The 20,529-nt window shown below is 48.2% G+C and overlaps 3 protein-coding genes across 6 annotated transcripts; 1 reads left to right on the top strand and 2 right to left on the bottom strand.

The window, feature by feature from the left end:
* Nucleotides 1–135: 135 nt before the first annotated feature.
* Nucleotides 136–5,503, bottom strand: LOC6582130 (adenylyl cyclase X E). Of its 4 annotated transcripts, XM_044009941.1 has the most exons (14): nucleotides 4,472–5,503; nucleotides 4,076–4,373; nucleotides 3,798–4,011; nucleotides 3,429–3,740; nucleotides 3,082–3,363; nucleotides 2,746–3,031; nucleotides 2,493–2,668; nucleotides 2,217–2,432; nucleotides 1,904–2,150; nucleotides 1,661–1,714; nucleotides 1,339–1,607; nucleotides 1,184–1,278; nucleotides 975–1,126; nucleotides 136–913 (listed from the first exon to the last, which is right to left on the bottom strand). In XM_044009941.1, exons 1-14 carry the CDS (start codon nucleotides 4,577–4,579, stop codon nucleotides 173–175), a joined length of 3,450 nt encoding a protein of 1,149 aa, XP_043865876.1. In that variant the 5' UTR covers nucleotides 4,580–5,503; the 3' UTR covers nucleotides 136–172. The 4 variants fall into 4 exon arrangements, with proteins under 4 accessions (XP_043865876.1, XP_043865877.1, XP_015017778.1 ...); XM_015162292.3 differs by lacking the exon at nucleotides 136–913 and having other exon boundaries at nucleotides 1,034–1,126; nucleotides 1,184–1,288; XM_044009942.1 differs by lacking the exons at nucleotides 3,082–3,363; nucleotides 3,429–3,740; nucleotides 3,798–4,011; nucleotides 4,076–4,373; nucleotides 4,472–5,503 and having other exon boundaries at nucleotides 2,493–2,674; nucleotides 2,746–2,837.
* A 469-nt stretch (nucleotides 5,504–5,972) lies between these two features.
* Nucleotides 5,973–7,781, top strand: LOC6582129 (regulation of nuclear pre-mRNA domain-containing protein 1A). The gene is made up of 4 exons (XM_002007802.4): nucleotides 5,973–6,384; nucleotides 6,448–7,154; nucleotides 7,223–7,366; nucleotides 7,521–7,781. Exons 1-4 carry the CDS (start codon nucleotides 6,234–6,236, stop codon nucleotides 7,671–7,673), a joined length of 1,155 nt encoding a protein of 384 aa, XP_002007838.1. The 5' UTR covers nucleotides 5,973–6,233; the 3' UTR covers nucleotides 7,674–7,781.
* An 88-nt stretch (nucleotides 7,782–7,869) lies between these two features.
* Nucleotides 7,870–13,933, bottom strand: LOC6582128 (intraflagellar transport protein 172 homolog). Its single transcript, XM_002007801.4, has 5 exons — nucleotides 13,581–13,933; nucleotides 13,179–13,524; nucleotides 12,821–13,107; nucleotides 11,543–12,586; nucleotides 7,870–11,456 (listed from the first exon to the last, which is right to left on the bottom strand). The coding sequence occupies exons 1-5, from the start codon at nucleotides 13,617–13,619 to the stop codon at nucleotides 7,926–7,928; spliced, it is 5,247 nt and encodes a 1,748-aa protein (XP_002007837.1). The 5' UTR covers nucleotides 13,620–13,933; the 3' UTR covers nucleotides 7,870–7,925.
* Nucleotides 13,934–20,529: the final 6,596 nt, after the last annotated feature.

Below are 20,529 nucleotides of genomic sequence, written 5' to 3'. Positions count from 1 at the left end.
TTTGGCTGGAAGGGATCGAATGGGGATTATTAAGAGTACCTGCATTGTGACTTAGTCAGAGCAATTAGAAATGCTCTTTACTCCCTGTTTAGCTATAGTTCAAAATACTTATATTTGCTGTACAGAGTTTTAGTTTTATACAAATTTATTTACATAAATATTTGTTTATAATTTAACTATTTTCCTGCGCTGGCGCTGGCGCTGGCTGGTGGGGCAGGAAGCCTTTGTATTCGTCGTCGGTGCCCAGTATGTAGGTGGGTATGTTGCCACGCCCCTTGACGAATGTTTTGCCCCGGTAATTGCACTGAATATTGAAGTTGCGCAGCTTCAGAGCGGTATTCTCGGTCACCTGTATCTTGCCCGGAATACCTGTTGAGTCCATGCGCGAGGCCATGTTCACCGGATTGCCCCAGATGTCGTAGTGTGGCTTCGATATGCCCACAACACCGGCCATAGCTCGTCCATGCGAGATGCCAATGCGCAGCATGCCGTAGTCCGTGCTGCCCTCATACTCCGACTGCATATTCTCGGCATTGAAGCGTCGCATGGCTCGCATCAGGTCCAATGCGAAATTGGCCATCACCTTGACCACCTCGTCGTTGCTGCGCTCACTATCATTTTCAGTGCTGCTCAGCCTGGGCGTGCTGCTTATCACATTGCCCTCGTACTGTCCACGCTCCATGTCCAGGGCCAGCGTATTGCCACTGCCATAGGGCACGCGCTGCAGCTGCTCGGAGCCCAGATTGCGATACTGACTGCGTCGTCCATTGGGCATTAGCGAGACATTACGGAATTTCACCTGCGGCGCATTCACCTGCTCGGAGCGAGTGACGTCCAGGCCACAGGCGGCCATATAGGTCCAGTTGGCCACCTTGATCTTCTCCACGCGCAGACTAGTCGAATACTTGTTCAGCTGAGAGAGGGCATATGTTATACTAAAAGTCGGCCATATATATTTATCTATCCATGCTCACCACATCATCAAAGTCACATATGATCTCGTTGAGCACGCGCAGGCCGATCTTGTCGGTATCAAAGTTTTTGATCGAGGCAAACATCACTGCCACATTGTCGTACTCCTCGTAGTAGAGCTCATTCTGCAGCTGCGTGGATAGGTAGAAGTCGGCTGCAAATCAGAGATCTATTAGCATTACATAAACAATATTTTAGTCACTCAACTTACCCACGTGCGAGGGCAATATATTCACCAGCAGCACCTTGATCGTATCATTCGTAATTAAGGCGTCGTCCTGCTTCTGCATCAGTTGCCGCTTCCAGCTGCCAATTGCTGTTGTCTTTAGTCAGGCAGATTAGAATTGAAATGCTCAAGCAACTTACTTGTAGTCCACTTTAGCTATAAATTCCGTTTGCCGTTCCATTAAATGAAAAATGCCCAGCGTTATGAAGATGAGCAGAAAGTGCGAATATTTTGCATTGAGATTAACATTCGTCGGAGGACTGCCGTCAAAGATATGCTCAAACTCATAGACCACCAGCACCGTATAGGCGACCGTGATGAGCACAGCGACAGTTGTCTTGACAACGAACGGAATGCGCGTGAACAGAAAGGCGGTGCCAATCAGTAGAGTAACGCAATTGGTCAGAATCTGAGAGAACGGTTTTTAGGATCATTCAAAATACATATTTTCGTCTGACTTACCCAAGGGTGGAAGCATTGTATAAGTTCTTCATCTCTTTTTGGTCCACAGTCGAGCTGTAAAGTACATGCAAATCTCGTTAATCGTTAATTGGGTAAATGTACAATTTATGATATTCTGCACTCGCGCCAACATTTGAAAATTGCATTTAATGCTGTTAGCTGACAGCTTATCGAACAGGGCTGTTAGCTTATTGTTGCAGCGTTGCCACCTAATCACTTAAATTTAAATTTCATTAAACCCACCACTTGCATGGCGGTCACAACAATGCAGGAGACTACGACGAGGATGTAAACAGTGAGGCGTATGCCAATGCTGCGCTGCATGAAATCGGACATTTTGTAGAGCATTCGACTGAGCTTATATTGTGGCAGCAACTGTTCCGTGTCGGAGAAGTACATAATCCAAATTTTCTTATACCAGGAGATGATTAGCATTGCGGTAAGCACAGATATAGTGACGCCATCAAGGATCCAGTAGTGATATTTGGGACTGCAAATATAGGGGAGTATTGAGTACGTTCCTATTTTCCATGCCCATGATAGCTCCTTTACTCACTCTTTGCTGAGCAGCTGAATGGACAGTAGGCATATGTAGACAAACCAAGCCAGGACTATGCTGTACTTTAGCATGACATCCGGCTCTCGGATGTACTGTATCTCCCAGTTGCGTATGCGAAAGAGCAGGCAGAAGGAGCTAATGTTGCGTCTGAAGGTCTCTTCCTCGATTTCGTCTTGGGTGAGGTTGGTGGATCGTCTGCAAATCTTAGTGATCCTAGTGCAGGGAATTGGTGTTAGTCAAGTATACTCTATGTGCTTAAAAGACAGTGCTTACTGTATGCGACCGATGGGCATTTTGTCCAGCTCCCGGCACATCTCCAGCTTGGCCTGGTTACGTACTTGATTGTACTGCTGCAGCGTCGAGTTGTACATGAAATTGGATTTGCTGGCCTCGCTCAGCTTTTTGGCCTGGCGCTCACGCTGCACGCGACGCGGATCATGCATGGGGGCCTACAACTTTCGACATTGATTAATTGTGCAATTCGCCTGGACGAAGGGCTGCAGTGCGTCCATGGAGCAATACTCACGCGCAATGATTTGATGAGGAATGTGCGTATGTCGTGCTTCTGCAGCACTGGATCCTCGCGTGCCTTCTCCGTGCCATCCTCGTAGAAGTATTCGCCGTCCAGCAGTCGCAACGTCTGTTGACTCACATGTACACGTCCTGTGGCACCTGTGGCCTCCAGTCGGTTTGCGATGTCCACATCCTTGGACCAGATGTCGAACTGCCATTTGGAAGCGCCAATGACGCCGGACAGCACGTCGCCGGAATGAACGCCAATGCGCATATCAATATTCAGATTTCGCTTCTCCCTGGCAAACATGGAGGTTAGTAAGCGAGCCAGGCGCATGAGCTATCTCACCTAACATCGCGTATGTCCTTGATCATGCGCAGGCCCAGATCCACGCAGCACTTGGCGTGATCCTCGTTGGGACTGGCCAAGCCCGCGACGCAGTAGTAGCAATCGCCCAAGAACTTGATGCGCAGCACGTTGTACTCCTCACTGGCAATGTCGAAGCGCACGAAGAGATCATGCAGCGCCTCCACCAGTTTCTTAACATCCAGCGTCGTGGTCAGGTGGGTGTAGTTCACCACATCCGCATAAAGAATGGTGACATCCTTGTGTGGTTCGATGAACAGAGTGCTACGGATGAGAGGTATAGATATTGCAGCAGAATTATGGAGGGCTTGACAGCCTGTACGACTTACCCATGATCTGGTTGACGCCAACGCCTCAAGGCTTGACTATTGTTGCTACAGCCATGATTAATGCCGGGTCGCTGATGATGTTGCTGCTTGGAGCGTTCAATGCGATTGCGCACATCCTCCTGCAGGCGATCAGCAATCTGGGCGGGCAGAATGCTCAGCAGCAAGCTGCGCTCCTGATCTCTCGCATAGCGCAGCAATAGGTTCTCCTCCACATACTGACGCCGATCCAGGAAGGTAGTGCGCAGCGCAATATCCCGCATCAGTCGGAAGAAGATGCCCAAGAAATTGACGCAGCTCAAGTAGATGGCCTCGCTGTAAAAGGAGCTACAGAGGAGATATCTACCCAAAGAGCAGGGAGCTGAGACTTACTTGAATATGCTGTGCATTTGATTGGCCTCCTTGGCGGAGATGACAAAGCTATAGTTGATTATATAGCAGATGGTGACGGCGGTGCCCAAAATGAAGGGCTGCAGCACATGCGGAATGGGCATGAACATATAGATGGCATATAGAGTATATGCATCATAGATGGGATTAAGGATGTCATTGTTGCTGGTGGCATGATAGACATTCAGTCCAATATCTGGAGGGCAGAGGAAAACAATGAAAAAAAACAGTTAGTCTACCAGACTAGCAGCTATAGCTACCCATGAGCACCAAGATGGATACAGCCAGCCAGGAGGAGGCATAGACCAACCAGCCGTGTTTGCTGATCAGCTCGTTGCGAAAGTTGACCGAGAGTATTAGCCAAATGAGGACGGCCGTTACCAGATAGGTGATCATGTCCACATAGGCATAGGTCAGATCCGATGAGGTTAGCAGCACCAGGGCGTGCGTGCAGGTGACGAGCATCTGGATAAAGATGAAAATGGACAAATAGCCAATCCGAAGGCGGCGCATATATAAATCATATGACTCCTCCAGTTCCAGATTGCGACATTTTCGCTAAATATAATCCAAGAGATTAGATGCCGCTTGAGATATATGTATATGTACATATATACATATGTATGTATGTAGTAGGGAATTCCTTAGCAGCTTACCACTAGATAAGACCACTCCCAGTTCCTTTCATTGAGCGTCGTCTGGACATGCTCATGATTGGAACGAAACGAACTCGTACGATTGCTGGCATTATATTGCGAATTCATACTGTCTGCACTTGTTGCTCTCGTTCAGGGCGTCAGCATTTTTACTTGCTTCAAATGACTTGGATGACTGAGTCCCAAGACTGCTTAGCTAAAAGATTAGGCTCCTGGGAGAACTACGCACTGGGGCCATAAACGAACGCACACACATTGACTCAGTCAGTCAGTCAGTCAGGCAGCCAGAGCCAGAGCTTATCAGAGCTAAGAGAGCGAGGTGAGCGTGAAGAGCGTACGAATAATTGTTTTTGTGATTATTTCGGATATCTTGGAGTATCGGATTCAAGTATTTGGTTTATTCTACTCATACTAAAGCAATATTGTATATTTGAGAGTACTAACGCCAATCGAACTGTATCGCAATTCGCGAGCGCTGCGTGACACTGCGCCAGCAGCTAATTTAGCAATTTGTCTAATGTGTTGTTGATAGCGCCTAATGGTTTGTAAATCACAAACACTCGCCTATCAAGACATGCACAGTCTATTAAAAAAAAATTTGTACGAAAACGTATTATCTCTGGCCCACTGGTCACAGCGAGCGATGCAATTGCTTCTTTCGCTTCTTTATTGTTGTTGTTATTTTGTAATGTGCAATTTGTTTGGTTCGCGTATTGTAATTTATTGGTTAATGGCAAAACACTTGAAATAATTCGCACTTCACTTTGGTTGGCAATAAATACGATAATAATTAATAAAAAAATTAACACCACTTAAGCTCGTAGCGCTGCTACAACCCAATACAAAACGGACAGGTATCACAAATTACTCTTTGGCAAAGCTGATAAGCGTCGTCGTCGCTGTCGATTGCCAGAGACGGTTGCGGCTGCGGTTGCGGTTACGGCTATTGTACTGCTCAATGAGCTACGGCACACGCGTTACGGCTGGTCTCGATTCGTATGTGACACCTGAGCACCGTCCAATACGCTTCAACTTCGGCGATCAACTGATGGCAAGTGTTTAGACGCATTGATATCACACCTGTTGTCGGGTTTGAAGCGCTTATCGGTGTGAAGCATACGCCAAAATGCTTGACGCATATTCATAATATAGTTGCTAATTAATTTGATTGATTGCTTTTCTATATGATTGATAGGACGATACATTTTTTAAAATCATTCGCAAAAATTTATTTATCTTCCACCCAGCCATAGCAAATATTTGAATGCAGAAAAGGCGCCAATATTTGATTTTAGAACTCGATCAGGCAACTCCGCGCTGTGCATTAAGTTGGCAGCTCTATATTCTGTTAATGTACATAGTTGTTTTATAACATTGGGCTTATCGATTATTCCAGGACTTAACAGCAGCCGGTGTAACTATATTTAACTGTTGTTAACTTATTTTTTTTTTTAAATAATAAACAATTAAATCAAATTAATTTCAGTGAACCAAGATCTTAATTCATAAATATTGTAGAATTTTTCGGAACGTTGCTAGGGCAAGAAATCAATTAACAGCAGAGGCATTGCTGAGAGCGCTCCTAGTTAACAGCCAATGTTAATGTTGAATTATTACAGCTGTTATCACAGAACGAGAAGAGGAAGATTTAATTATTTTTGTTTTTCGACCCGTGTGTTTTTCTGTCCCTTTTTTTTCGTGTTGCATATTAAATAAAAAACGGCATATAAATAGAATTGACCCAAGTTAAAGAATCGCTGCAATGTCAGCCTTTACGGAATCCGCTCTTATCAAGAAACTATCCGAACTGAACCCCAGCCAGCAGAGCATACAAACATTGTCCTTATGGCTGATCCACCATCGGAAGCACCACACGGCCATAGTGCAGACCTGGCAGCGCGAATTACAAAATGGTACGTAACAAGCGGGAAGAGGAAGGGAATGGATTTATTACAGAAAATTATCTCTGCATGCAGTGCCGGAACCGAAGAAGCTAACGTTCATGTATCTGGCCAATGATGTTATACAGAATAGCAAAAAGAAGGGGCCCGAATATGGCAAGGAGTTCAGTAATGTGCTGCCTAAAGTGTTTACCCATATTGGCGAAACCTGCAGCTCGGAAAAACTGCTGGGCAGTCTGGGACGCATTTTGAACATCTGGCAAGAGCGCGGCGTCTACGATCCCAAGGCGATTGCCGATTATCGGTCGCGCATGAATCGCGAGGGAGCTGCATCAACAGCGGCTGCGTCCAATGGCAGCAAGAGTGGCGGTGAATCAGCTGCGGGTCACAAGCACAACCACACCAGCAGCAGCAGCAGTAGCGGCAACAGTATCAGCAGCAGCAACAACAACAACAAGTCGGAAAAGTCCGAGAAACGCGAGAAGCGCAAACATGAAGAGAGACACATGAAGTCGAAGCGACCACGTGCATCGCACCATCAAAGCATCAGCGTAGAGTCGCCTGTCGTTGAGCCCGAGAATGGACACACGCCTCCATATTTGCCATTGGGCGAACCGCCCGAGCCCGAAGAGCTAATCAAAGCGCTGACCAGTATTGAGAACTCGGCGTCAAGCGATGCGTTGGTGCGCGAACGCATCGCCAAGCTGCCGCCCGAAATATCTGAAATAAGCTGCATTAGCAAACTAGAGGATAAGGACAAGGCCAAGGTCTTGGCCAAACAGGTGTGTTCTATCTAATATCAACTGTCTTGGACATATTTACTAAGGATTTGCATCTTCTGTTTGTCCAGGTCAATGAGGCCGTTGAGCTGCTGAACGACTACAATGCGCGTCTCGCGGCTGAAATGGAGGAGCGCACCAAATTGGCAGCGATGCTGCGCGACTTTCAGGCGGAGCAGAAGGAGCTGCTGGCCCAAGCGGAGCAGCGCTTGGATGTACGTTGTTAGCCAATTGTATATACAATACATATATGAAAGATAATCGCCCTTTGCTATGCATTAAATGTTCAATTCGCTCTATATCCAATTCACATTATTTTCCCACTCACTCATCCTCGATCGAATGTTCTCTGTGTACATATATTTGCAGGAGCACAAGAAGAAACTGGCCAAGATGATGAGTCTGCAAAAAGAGATACACGATCACTTGTCCAATTTGCCCGACCTGACGCAGCTGCCAGACGTTACAGGCGGCCTGGCACCGCTCCCCTCAGCCGGCGATCTCTTTAATACCCTACACTGAGCTGGACACCAACACGATTCGAAAATAAGCGCTGAGTCAAAGCCTAGATTTTTACATACTATACATATAGAAATATATTAAATACAATATAATGACTTCGTTAGCTTATGTATTTGCTCGTAATACCTTCAGCCACATTCAACAAAATAATAACAATTAATTGATTGCAATTAACATTTATTGACAGTTAAATTGAAAGCACATGCAATTATTTATGCGAGGGTCGACTGAGAAGTTTATGTCGCATTGGTTCTAGTGCATCACATAGTTGGCCACGCCCTGCCACTTCTCGACGAAGCCAATGATGTCCGTTACGCTGCTGGTCGGGGCCATTTTGACGGCCACCGCGAACTTGCTCCAGACATCGCGATTCACCTGGTTGCTGGAGGCGGAGAAGGTGACGGGCTGGCGGCCACGCACCGGATAGCCGCTGAGCAGACAGGGCAGATCGTTTGGACCCAAGCTGGACTCGTAGAGGCCGCGATCATCGTTGGGCAGCAGCTGATCCACCTGCTGGTCCATGCTGACGGCCAGCACCCATTCGCGCACCTCCTCGTGCAGACTGGGCTCGTTCTTGAGATGGATGTCCTCGGGCAGCGGCACGGAGCTCGGAAAATCGGTGGCTGCCAAATCCGAATGATCTACCAAATTGCCGGAGCCCTCCTCAATGGCCTCGCACACGTCCAAGTAGTGATTGAGCATGACGAAGGCCTCTGCCTCGCGACCCGCCTGTCGCAGTTCCATGCCCGCCTCGTAGAAGCCCTTGTCCACGGGCAGCACATCCGTGTGTCGCAGCAGCGCCAAGGAGAGACGCACGGCCACCGGATGCAGGGACTGCACCTGCTTGCAGGCGGCTCGCGTCGCATAGTAGTGGGCGATCAGCAGATACTGTTCGGCATTTGCCGCGAATTTGGACTGAGCGTGCTCCGAGCTGCGCAGCCCCTGCAGCAGGCCGTAGAGAAAGTCGCGCAGTCGCTGCCACACGGCTGCGCTCTCCGCCTGCTGCTCGCGCAGCGCCAGGCAATCGAGGGCGATGCGCGTGTAAATGTTGAAGTGCTCCTCGATGGGTGGCGCTCCGTAGCTGAGGTAGAGACCCAAGGCGGTGACGCTGTCGCCCTCGCGTATGAGCTGCGCTGCGTAGGCCGCCACGTACTTCTGCAGCACGGAGGGACTCAGCTGCTTGGCCTTCTCCAGGCAGCGTTGCCACTGGCCCTGCTCGGCCAGCAGATCCAGGGCGCTGATGATATCGATGTCCGCCAGCTGCTCCACGTTGCCCTCGTGCTTGAGCCGGGACTTCTGCTGCTGCTCCACGTAGGCCAGCAGCTCGGCGTCGATTTCCTTGGCCAGGCGGCGCGCCTTCGACCACTGTTCGGCGCGGATGAACACATCCACCGCCTGCTTGGGCATGTCGGCGGCCAGATACAGCTGGGCAGCCGGTCCGATCTGCTTGATGGCCAGCAGACGCGGTCCCAGCGCCTGGGCGAGGTCCTGCGCATCCTGCCCCTCCAGAAACTGATTCACTATCTCTGCGGCACGCAGTAGGGCACGCTCCAGCGTGGCTGCATCCTCGGCATTGCTGGCGTCTATCTGCATCAGGCACTCGGCGGCCTTGCGGAATTGCTCCCGCTTGGCGAACTCGGCAGCTCGCTGGAGATAGGCGCGGGAGTCGGCGCCCGCATCCTCGCCCTGCGCCTGGCCCCGCTGCACTTGAGCCTGCAGCCGGCGCAGATCATTCAGGGCGGCCGGATAGTGCTCCTCAGCGATGCGCAGGGCGTCCTCGAAGAGCGCCTCCTGCTTGTAGTGCTCAATGATGAGATCGGGTCGCTGTGCGCGCAGCAGCAACATCTCGTAGTCCTGATAGTTGCGTGTCTCCAGCGCAGCGGAGGCCTGGCCAATGAGCACCTCGTTCACGGCATCCGGCAGATGCTGCTCGGCCACGTTGAGCGCCGCCTTCCAGTCGCCAGCATGCTGATACATCAGTATGGCCTCCTTCGGCTTGTGCGCCTTCAGGAACTCCGCTTCGGCCTCCTCGAACTTGCCCTCGTCCTCTAGCGACATCGCTATCTTCAGGTGCACCTCGTCTGTGGGCTTGCCGGCAAAGCGGCACAGCTCCATGGCGAAGTCGAATTGGCCGGAGTCGCAGGCAAAGCCCACGGCCGTATCCAGCAGTCCCAGCTTGCTGAGCAGCCGCACTGCGCTCTCCAGCGGCATGGACTTGGCCCACATGTAGGCCACCTGCTGGCTGGCGCCCTCGGTGCCCTTCTGCTTGGCCACGCGATAGCCATCCTCCCAGCGGGAGGAGGAGCAGTACATGTGCACAGCCGACTTCCAGTCGCCCGACGCGATGAAGTGCATCTCGGCATTCTTGAACTTGCCGCGTGACTCCAGCTGCCGCGCCAGATGCAGATGCGTGCTGTCCAGCAGATCCTTGTGGTAGCGCTCGACCAGTCGGATCATCGAGTCGTACAGCTCGCGGCGCTTATACATGGCTATGGCCAGATCGGGCTCATTGACAGCTATCAATACCTTCTCGGCATCCCGATACTTGGCCTGCTCCTCCAGGCTGCTGGCCAGCTGGACAAACAGTTCGCGCAGCTGATCCGCCTTCAGATACTTCTCGCCCAGCACATAGGCGCGCTCCCACTTGCCATGTCGGTTGAGCAGCTCGATGGCATCCCTGTAGAGATTGGCGCGCACCAGCAAATCCTCAGCGCCGTCCAGGTCGCCCGCGAAGGCCAAGTGCTTCGACAGATCCAGGGCATAGCGCTGTATCAGCTCCGGCTCGTCCAGCACCTTGGCTATTTGCACCGCCTTGCGCCACTGCTTGGCGCCCACCGCTGCCTCGAGAGCTTTTTGTGTGGCGCCCGCCTCAATGTAGTGGTTGATGGAGGCATCCAGTTGCTTGCGACTTACCAGCCAGTCGCCCCACTGTTCCTCCAGCGCGGTCACCTCTTGAGGGGCCACAACCCGGGCCAGCTCCAGCGCCCGGGCGAAGGCCCCGCCCTTGCGGTACAGCGCCAACGCCGCCTCTGGTCGGGAGAGGCGATGTGCAATGTCGCCGGCCAGCTCGTAGAGCTCGCTGTGCACCAGGCCCTCGGTTACCTGCAGCATCAGCTGCTCATCCTGCAGCAACTGGGGCGTCTTTAGGGCCAGGCGAGCAGCGCGTGCCGGCTTGTTGGCCTTGAGGAACAGTGCCATGGCCTGCTCCAGTTGGCCCTCGTCCTCGAGCACTTGGCCCGCCTTCTCCTGCTGCTCGGTCTCGAGTAGGAAATCCATGTGCTGTTGCCGCAGCTCGGCCAGGCGCGCATAGCCACGCCGCTCTGCCAGGGCAACCGCCTCGTCCCACATCCTCAGCTGCTGGTACATCGCCAGGGCGGCTTCAATGTCGCCCTGCTCCAGGTAGATGCGCTCAGCTGCCCGCAAATCGGAGCCCAGCAAAGCCAACTTGGCCCTCACCTGCGGGCAGTGTATGCCCGGATTACCCGTAGTCTCCTCGTAGTTATCCGCTTCCCGTATCATCTCGGTCAGATAGTAGGCCTTGGACACGTTCCCCAGAGCCGCATAGCAACGCTGAGCCACGCGCAGATTGCCCTCCTCCAGTGATATGATGGCCAGGTTGTGCCACATGGCCTTGGCCGCCGGCTTGTCGCCCAAGGACTCCAGAAAGTGCACGGCCCGGCCGAAGTCGTTGTCATTGACAGCTGTGCCAAACTCGACGAGCCCCTCGTCCAGCTGGTAGCTGTGCTCGCTGGGTCCGTCCTGAGTGCGTACCACAGTGCGACCCTACGGGAGGAGACGAAGGAGAAATGAAATTAAAGCCTGACTATGACTATGAGCAGGATATCAAAGGAAGTAGGAGGAGTCCTTACATTCTCGCGCAGCACTTCGATGGCCTCGCCGCGTATGCTCTGCATGGTCACATGCTCCGGCAGATCGATGTTATACCAGATGGCCAGATTGCTGTTGCTCTGGGCCACCACCACGTCGCTCTGCGGCACCCACTGGACAAAGGAGATGTTGCTCAGGAGCGTCTGCTTCTTGCCGTTGTAATTGTCGACGAGTATCAGGCGCAGCTTCTTGTCCCGAAAGAGCAGCTTGTGCGCCGTCTCGCTCAGCTCGAGCCAGTCGATCTTGGTCTCGTGATTGATTTGCCCGGTGATCTGCTGGCTGACCAGGTCAACCACACAGATGGTCTTGGCGTCCAGCAGAAAGGCCAGTTTCTTGTTCTCGCGTCCATTGCCGCGTTCATTGAGCCGCACTGAGATCACATGGGGATTGACGAACTCCGTGCGCACCGAGCCCAAAATGCGATTGTCGCCGTATTCGACAAGGCTCAGCTCGCCCACGTTGAAGATCAGGCAGACATTCAGATTCTCGAAGTAGAAGCGCTCGTGCCTGCCCGACGCCGTCCACGGCACCTCGCTGGTCAGATTGCGCGTGAGGTCGCACAGGATGAGCGACTCCTCGGTGCGGCCCACTAGGAAATTATCCTTGCCCATGATGCGCACATCATCGATCTCCAGGCCCAACTGAGACTCGATCGTCAGCTGCTGCGTGGGCTCTGCCAGCGAACGCACCAGCAGCTGACTGGGCGCCACAAAGATCAGCTCGAACTTATCCTGCCAAATGGTTCGCTTCAGCACCGACTCGTACAACAGCACAGCGCCGCTGACCGAGCCCAAGGCGAGGCGAGCGCCGTCTCTGCGCCAGATCAGCGCGCTCAGCGTGTACAGGCAGCTGATCTCCTTGCTGGCGCTCTCGCTCCAGGCGCTCTGGCGCGGACTCCAGGCAAAGATTCGTATGCGATCGTAGCTGCCGAAGGCAACCGCCTGACCATTCGGACTGCTCGCGGCTACAGTGAACTCTCGCTCGCCCTCGGTGCGGGAGAAGTCGAAGCAGCGCTGCTGACGGCCCTGGAAGGGAGTGGGAGAGAGAGAGAGAAAAATATATAGAGTTGATAAGATAGATAGAGAGAGAGCAATGACAGAAGAGAATCAAATGAACGTATGGGGTATAATGAGAGAAAAAGAGATTGGGTAGAGCGAGAGAGACAAAGAGAACTTCTTGATTTACATCGTTACTTCCTTCTCTAGTGCACTCCCACCTCAGTCGTCTCTTTCCCACTTGCTCTACCCTTGACCCCTTACCATGCTATCATAAAACACAATGCGCTGATCACAGCCAGCGGCACAGAAGCCGCCCTGCGGCCAAGCGAGCGCAAAGGGTGGCACAGGATGCTGCACCACGCGGCCCAGTGGCTCGCTGACCTCCTCGGTCAGGTAGTAGCGTATTATGGTGCCATCGTTGTGACCGCTGAGGAAACCATTGCCCTTGGTATTGGCGGCCAGCGAGATGCAGATGCTGTCGCCGCCATAAAGGCTCTGGGACTTGTTGCTCTTGCAGTGCAGGGCGCGCACTTTGCCATCCTCAAGGCCTGCCAAGAGAGAGGAAGACAGAGATAGAGAGATGAGATTAGATTTTTATTAGACTCTGTCATTCACTTACCCGCTACAATGGCTCCGGTTGTGAGCCAGATGAGCGCCGTGACGGCGCCCGCTTGAGGAAACTTATTGCAGATGACCTTCTTGTCGTTCCAGGACTCGCCCAGCTTGTAGACATACACAATGCAGTCGCTCTGGCCCACGGCCAGCTTGGTGGAGTTCGGACTGAAGGCCAGGCCGCGTATGACATAGGAGTTCTTGCCGTTGGCCGGATTCGCTGGCTTCGTACTGAACTTGTCCCGCCGCTCGCCCGCATCGTCGTAGAGCAGAATGTGCCGATCGGCGGTGGCTATGGCTAGCTTCTGTTGGTTGGGCGACCAGGCGAGGCCCGCCACACGCTGGATTTGTTCCTGCGGGTGAAAAGTTTGAGTTTGGCTTGGTTAAAGAGGATCCCCTCTGATCTCACCTGCCCCTCCAGCAGAGTACGCAAATATTTTAACTGCATTGCTTGGAAAATTTCGCTTTAATCTCTGTGAATTGCTCAAATTGCAGTGTTTAGTTTTTCAGTTGATAGTCCTTTCTGTGTGCGTTTTTCAGCTTGTTTTGGCCAACAGTTGTCAAGGCAACGTAGTCTACGTTGTTGCTGCTTCCGTTTTGCGCCTGCCATTCTAAATAAATGGCTTTTGTTTTGAAATGCAGCAGGTGCCGGGCATGACACAGGATGTGGGACAGCGTCTAAAGCTGTATCAGGGGTTGCTTTTGTTGCTCTTGTTGTTGTTGCCAAACATGATAATGTCAGCATTGACGCTGGCGTCGCTGCCAAAGCTGTTGCTTGCTTTGCAGCCACGACGACAGCTCAGCCTGTTGGCCTAGTCCTGGCAGTAGCAGCAGCAGCAACAGCTCAAAGGGGCGCATGTGTGCGAGAGAGCGCAGAGAGTGCTTCAATTCATACAGGTGTGTTGAGCCAAATGGCTGAGGCAGCGAGCGGCAGCGAAAGTCTGAGCGAGCGAGTGACAGAGAGGGCCTATTAGGGAGGATTCCATACGAAATAGGCATAAATGCAGCTCTAGCGGCAAATGTGCGTGGGTTTGTGTACAGACTAGTAGAGAATATTATAAGTATAATTATAAGACTATAATGAAACTGCTTGACAGAGTTTTTAAATTATTTCTTTAATTCAGCAATCTTTTCTTAGATCAGTTTAAACTCTCTGAATTCATCTAAATATTATCTTAAGAGAAATTCCTTACTTAATTCTCAGCGAAGACTGAGCTGCACTAGGCTCACATATATGCAGAGGTTAGTGTACCGACTAAAGTGTATAAGAGCACCATATACAAATAATTGCTGTATATAACACATGTATAAGACTGTAATTCAACTGCTTTACAAGCAGTATTATACTGCACTGCTTTATTAACTGCCGCCCCGCTTAAGCTATTCACCTTTTTCGGATTTATTTAAGCTTTACCAAAAACTTTCTCCAGTTGCCGCTCAGCAAAGCTTTGCGTTGCGCTCTCGTCTCTATTCGTGCTCGTCTCTCTTCGTGCCAGCAGCGCCTCGTGCATGGCTCGTGCCACAACGTCGGCTAAGTTGGCCAAGTCGTTGAGTCTAAACGTGCCAGCACTGAGGACTATGGACTCGCGAATGAAGTGCAAGCCGACCAGGCCAGGCCAGGCCAGAAGTCGGTCTGGTATAGGCTAATGTATGGCAACGCATTGTGGCAGGTCAAAGCGCGCGATGCTGTCTAGGCCTGCCTGGCCAGTACTCTACCCTGTTGGAATGTATGCGTGTGTGTGTGTGGATGTGTGTGTGGATGTTAGCGCCTGGCATCCCTTTAATGAGTTTCATTAATTAAAGCTACTTTGTAAGCAGCGGCTTGCTCCTGGCTGTTGTGGCGGCTGTTAGTACAGCTGCTGCTAGTATAACAGTTGTCTGTCCGTGTATGTGTGTGTGGGTGTGCTTAAGTAAACATGCAACATGAATTTCGTCCTTGACTTTTAATGGGTTTATGACAAAAACGTTGCTAACCACCACAGCCATTGCCAGGGCCATGATCCGCAGCTAATGTGCAGGGCGCACTTTATTGTCGCTGATTTTGCAGCCCCATGTGTGTAACTTCCCACTCTCTCTCCCTCTCCCTCTCCATGCTTGTGTGTGTGTGGATAACAGAGTTGTTAAAGCGGACGTCTGCCGGAAGCTCTTGTGGGTGCCATTTTTTTGCTTCTGTTTCATGCTGCATGCGCCGCACGCCATTTTTATTTCTATATGTATGCTTAAAACCTTAAACCCTAGCCAGACTTTTGTCTTCTTCTCAAAACTTGTGCCATTGCTCCTGCCCTTGCAGCGTGTCCGCATCCGCCTCCGCATCCGCATCCCCATTGTCTGTCATTGTTTTAGCTGGTTTTTTTTTTTGCCGCGCTACGCGGTCTGCCTGAAGCAAAGCATTCGCCATTTCCTGGCCAGCAGGATTCGGTGACTCGTGCTGCTTTGGGTTTTGATGCTTGTTAATGCAGTGAATGGAGTATATTGGCTTTTGTGTACAGTAAGTCTTTCAGTCTGAAGCTAGAGAGATCCGGATAGAGAGAGAGAGAGAGAGAGAGAGATAGCGAGAGGTAGAACTAGATCAGTGAGAATATTTACAGCTTTAACGAGTATTCTACCGTCAGCTACTCCCGATGTGTTCTCTGTTTTGGCATTCGTCGACTTATTATTTATGTGCCCGAGTCAAGATGCTTTGCATTTATGTATTAAGAGGCGACAATGGTATATGCGCACTTATTCAAAAATGCATTTGCAGCTGGTATCCATTAAAGGATTTTCCACTTGCGACCGCTAAAATGCGCTAATTCGGCTATAAGCAACAATCTGGTTAAAACTCACAAACAGGCGCCAGTTAAAATCTGAGCACTGCAAGGCGAAACTTTTCGTTTCAACTTTCACACACACATGCACAGAGGGAGAGAAAGAAAGTGAACTTTTACCCAGCAAACTACAAAAAAAACTCTGTATATTCACGAGTGTGTGTGAGAGAGTAAGTGAGAGTGGGAGTGAATAAACGAACTAAAGTAAATGTAACAAAATATATAATAATAATAAAAATGCAAGAAAAGCGCTGGAAAAAGCGTTGCAGGAAGTGCGCGAAAAATAACAGCCATTGCGAGTGCTATGCATAATGAATAACATTTTCAAATTAGTTTCCGGTCAGTGGAGATTTTAACGCGGCCTGTCGAGCGCAACGGGTAATGCCAACAGTTCGCTGTGTGTGCGTGTGTGTGTGTGTGTGTGTGCTTGTATGTGTGCAGTAGGTGCATTATAGCATTTTTGTAATTCAATGCAAAGTAGTTCTTTTTTCTTTTTTAATAAAACAAAGCAAAAGCAAACAAGCTGACAGACAGAGAGCAGCCAGCAAGCAAAGCAGACTAGCCAATACCCTGATTACTATGGCCATTATTCTTAGCTGCTACTATATAAATATATTCAGACACAAACAATAATAGCAATAATATTCATAGTTTTGCTGTTTGAGTTCACATAGAGGAAAATAAATATGGATATACATACAAACATAGCTAAATTAACTCAGCTCTTCATCTTTAACTAAATTCTAAATTTCCCCCATCACATAATACCCTATTTCCACATAGAAGAGCATGCTTGCTTTAGTTTAAGCACAGCTTTATATTAGCTCAAAAGCTGGACAGACAGACAGACAGACACTTGTGAAATATGCGAGCTAATGAAATCAAAATATGAGTCGCCCAGGAATTGCCACAACAAATGCAAAATAATCACCTAGGAGAGCCGAGTCTGCGAAATCCCAGCGGTTTGACAATTGGCTAACAGCATTAACGATTGCAGCATCCTTGACTGCAGTCGGTAGCTAGTCAGCCAACCATCCAGCCAGCCAGCCAGCCAGCCAGCCAGCCAGCCAGCCAGCCAGCCATCCAGCATCCAGCATCCAGCATAGAGCAGTGAGCATTGTGAACTGCCTGCGTTTGCCGTCAAAAGATGATGCAATCGTTTTGTTGGCTCGAGGGCAACATTTATGGCTCAGCTAGCGGGCTAACTGGCGTACACTTTTAGCCAAATGAAATGTGGCACAAAGGCCTTTGGCCGTGAATGCATAAATTTTAACGGCCAGCAACTTCTTTAAGAATCTAAAACACGCACAAAGCTAATTATGTGAATGCTGGAGGGTGTACTTAAAGTTTATATAATCTATCTCTCCATCTCTCTCTCCTACTCTCTCTCCATCTCTCTCCCTATCTCACTGTCTGTCTCTCAGCTGGAATGAAGTAGGGCGAACAATTCTTTAAATTTATGGTAATAAGCAGGAATATCAAGGTAAGAGAAAAGCTTTGTTAACACAATAGTGTAAAATGCTGAATAGCAATTATGATATATAACACAAAAAATAGCACCTCAGCTTAAGATATTAAATTTGCAACTTAGTGGAAAGCGAGGCAGACACTTTTAAATTTATTTTTTTAGATAATGATTAACTAACCAAATTTTGATTTTATTTTGTTGTTGAAACCGCAAGTAGTCGAAGCTGTCAGGATTTCAAGATAAATTACAAAAATAAAAAAAAAAAATTAATTTGTAGACTATCAAGCCTAATTTGTATTCAAGCTTAGCAGTTGAAAGAATTATTTATTCTCTCCAAGTTCCCATTTAAATTATAAATAAATCTTTACTTGTCAGCCAGATTTCATGTGCACAATATATTGAATGGAGATTTTCTATCTCTTTCATTTCCACAACAAATATTTACATTTATTTAAACTTATATTTATTTTGTCTCTAAGCTCTGAATTTCTACCTGCAACAAGTTTCCCATTCAATATTCTGATGTGTAGTCTGATTATTGCTTCTCATTTTCTTCAGGTAGTTGGGGATTTGCCATGGCTAAGAAGGTCACAGTTTTTTTTTTCAATCTGCCATTCTCCAATATATAAATATAGTATATACATAGCATATATTTAAATTTATTTCGACTACACGACTAGTCGCAATAGCTTCGAAATGGATTTGGGTGGATATTGAATAATGAAGGAACAGCAAGACCTTTTTTTAAAATACGACAATATTGCCTTAAAACTTATCTTTATCTTTTTTTCTCTCAGCTGAAGGGACGCAGAACTTTAAATTTATGATAATAAGGTCGGCATAAAAAAAAAGCGCTGCTCAAAATGGCTTGAGATTGATATGCTAAAAAAAAGAATAGCAATGCAGAGAGATATATAAATAAATAAATAGATGCATACATATAGATATATAAATATACATATTTATATCAAAAGGCAAGTTGTGGTCAAATGATGATTTAAAATGTGCAAAGCTCTGCGTAAATCTAGTGTTCAGCCAATGAATATACTAAAAAATTAAATATATTTATATTTATATATATAAATACATGTTTAATACCCAGATTAGCATTAAAAATGAATATTGTTCTCATTTATATTGCATATGCATATATGTACATAGCTATAGCAGCTCAATAAAGGCTTAACAAAATGTGCAACATATGTGTTAAATAAAACTAAACCCAAAGCCTTTAGCTGCTGACCGCAAAGCCAACCTTATGGCCAATGGTCATGCAAACACACACACACACACACGTATATATATATGGATGTATATGTGTGCAGTAGCTGTGTGGATGGATCATTGTGCGCTTTATTGCTGATGTTTTGTGGCATTTATGCTTTCCTGCTTTAAGCAAACAGTGTGCGCTGCTATTAGCCACAAAGACTTGCCAAATAAAAGCATAACAGTGTGTGTGTGTGTCTATGCGTATATGTATATATATATTTTTTTGTCGCGATGTCAGCATAAACACTTGCGAGTTTCATATTTGCCGCCTCACTGCACACACACACACAAACACACGCACACAGAGACATAGTGATATCGGCATTCGTTTGCCGCTAGCCGATTTCTTTATGCAAATTAGCCTTCGTTTCGTTTGGCTCTTTTCTGTGGGCCTTGCTTTCATATTTGTATATTTCTTTCATATTCTTCTTTTTTTTTCATCTGTCTTTGCATAAATTTCAAAATTTCATCTTTGTATTTATTTGAAGTTCTGCGTTTTGACTGTCATATAGCATACTTTTACGACCAAAGCCTGAGTAATATGTCCTCTGTTCTCTTCTCTCTTTCTCACTCACACACTCTCTCTCTCTCTATCACTCACTTTGGCGGTTCCTTTAGCTCTCTGTCAGTGCTCATTGCCCTTGTCTTATTTATGCACTAACATTAAGAATTATTAACTTTGATAACTTGACTTATTGCACTACAGTCCCACTGAGTGAGTGCGGGATCTAAAGCCGTAAAGCCCACTCCTCAATAGCTTTTACTTACACTCGCTGATTATACACTACACACTAGGGTATATGCACTAAGTGATTGCACTGAACAATTTTATTGCTTTTAAGATTCAAAAGTGAAAGAAAGAACATTTTCTTTTTGCTATTGAAAATTCGTTAGTGTTTGTTTATATACATTTCTTTTTATTTGATATATTTCTGATCTAAAAGTGTGTTTACACTTCGTTTCATTCTACATGCTCTGCTTCTTTTTTTAATACAATTTTCTGTTGCTTTCTCTCTCTCTGTTTTTTGTCTTTCATTTTGATTCCGTGCATGTGCGGAAATTTTATGTGACACTTGAGAGATTTATGTGCTGGGCGTATGAGCTGGGCGGTGTGGGCGTGGTGGGAGTGAGGCCAGCAGACAGTGCGATTTTACTCAAGTGCGTGCGGGCGTGTTGTAGTTGTAGTAGGCGCTGCTTGGAGGCGTGGCCTTGCTGAATTTTAAAACTGACAAAGAGACAGTCACATACACACACACACACACAGACACATACATTTGGACCGGCTCGACCAAATGCCGAACACGTGCGACCGGTTCACTTAATGCTTGGCAAATATTAATCATACGCCCCCATGCCACCACGCCCATTGTCCCTTGCCGTTGGCTGTGAATTGGCAGGGAACAGCAGTTGAGCGTCGCCGTGGGAAATGTTAATTAATTTTTGTCCTTCAACGCGATTTTTGCAATATCTGGCATTTAATTTAAGCTCCAGCCCGCTAAGCCCAAAACAAGTCGCGCAATGAAACGAAAATGAAATTAATTTCGAAAATTGCCTGACATCCGTGGATCAAGACAGTTGTGCGACACCTTGACGACAGGTTAATGAATGCCAACTGCAAACACAGCCAGATGGCCCAGCCCCTTGGCCTTTGTCAGCTGTATAAATTACAATGCTGTTGGGCGTTGTGGGCGTGGCCAGTTGGCAGTCAATTTGCAGCTTGCAGCGCATAGTCAAAAATAGAAGACGCACACACACACACACACACACACACGCACAATTATAAATTTGTTTTTGCATTTTTGTTGCTGTCGTCG

This window comes from Drosophila mojavensis, unplaced genomic scaffold (genome assembly GCF_018153725.1).
Source record: "Drosophila mojavensis isolate 15081-1352.22 unplaced genomic scaffold, ASM1815372v1 contig_74, whole genome shotgun sequence".
Lineage (NCBI taxonomy): Eukaryota > Metazoa > Arthropoda > Insecta > Diptera > Drosophilidae > Drosophila > Drosophila mojavensis.
The sequence above is the reverse complement of the archived record's forward strand: the minus strand, read 5'-3'. Positions and strand labels throughout refer to the sequence as shown.

Excerpts from the sequence above, each read along its gene's own strand:
- LOC6582130 (XM_044009941.1), bottom strand. The coding sequence starts at position 4,579 with ATGAATTCGCAATATAATGCCAGCAATCGTACGAGTTCGTTTCGTTCC. Across the intron at positions 1,715-1,903 it reads TTGTGACCGCCATGCAAGTG|CTCGACTGTGGACCAAAAAG; the intron begins GTGGGTTTAATG and ends TGTACTTTACAG. Across the intron at positions 1,279-1,338 it reads ATAGCTAAAGTGGACTACAA|CTGGAAGCGGCAACTGATGC; the intron begins GTAAGTTGCTTG and ends AGCAATTGGCAG.
- LOC6582129 (XM_002007802.4), top strand. The coding sequence starts at position 6,234 with ATGTCAGCCTTTACGGAATCCGCTCTTATCAAGAAACTATCCGAACTG. Across the intron at positions 6,385-6,447 it reads GCAGCGCGAATTACAAAATG|TGCCGGAACCGAAGAAGCTA; the intron begins GTACGTAACAAG and ends CTCTGCATGCAG. Across the intron at positions 7,367-7,520 it reads AAGCGGAGCAGCGCTTGGAT|GAGCACAAGAAGAAACTGGC; the intron begins GTACGTTGTTAG and ends ATATATTTGCAG.
- LOC6582128 (XM_002007801.4), bottom strand. The coding sequence starts at position 13,619 with ATGCAGTTAAAATATTTGCGTACTCTGCTGGAGGGGCAG. Across the intron at positions 13,525-13,580 it reads GTACTCTGCTGGAGGGGCAG|GAACAAATCCAGCGTGTGGC; the intron begins GTGAGATCAGAG and ends TTTCACCCGCAG. Across the intron at positions 12,587-12,820 it reads TTGTGTTTTATGATAGCATG|GGCCGTCAGCAGCGCTGCTT; the intron begins GTAAGGGGTCAA and ends ACTCCCTTCCAG.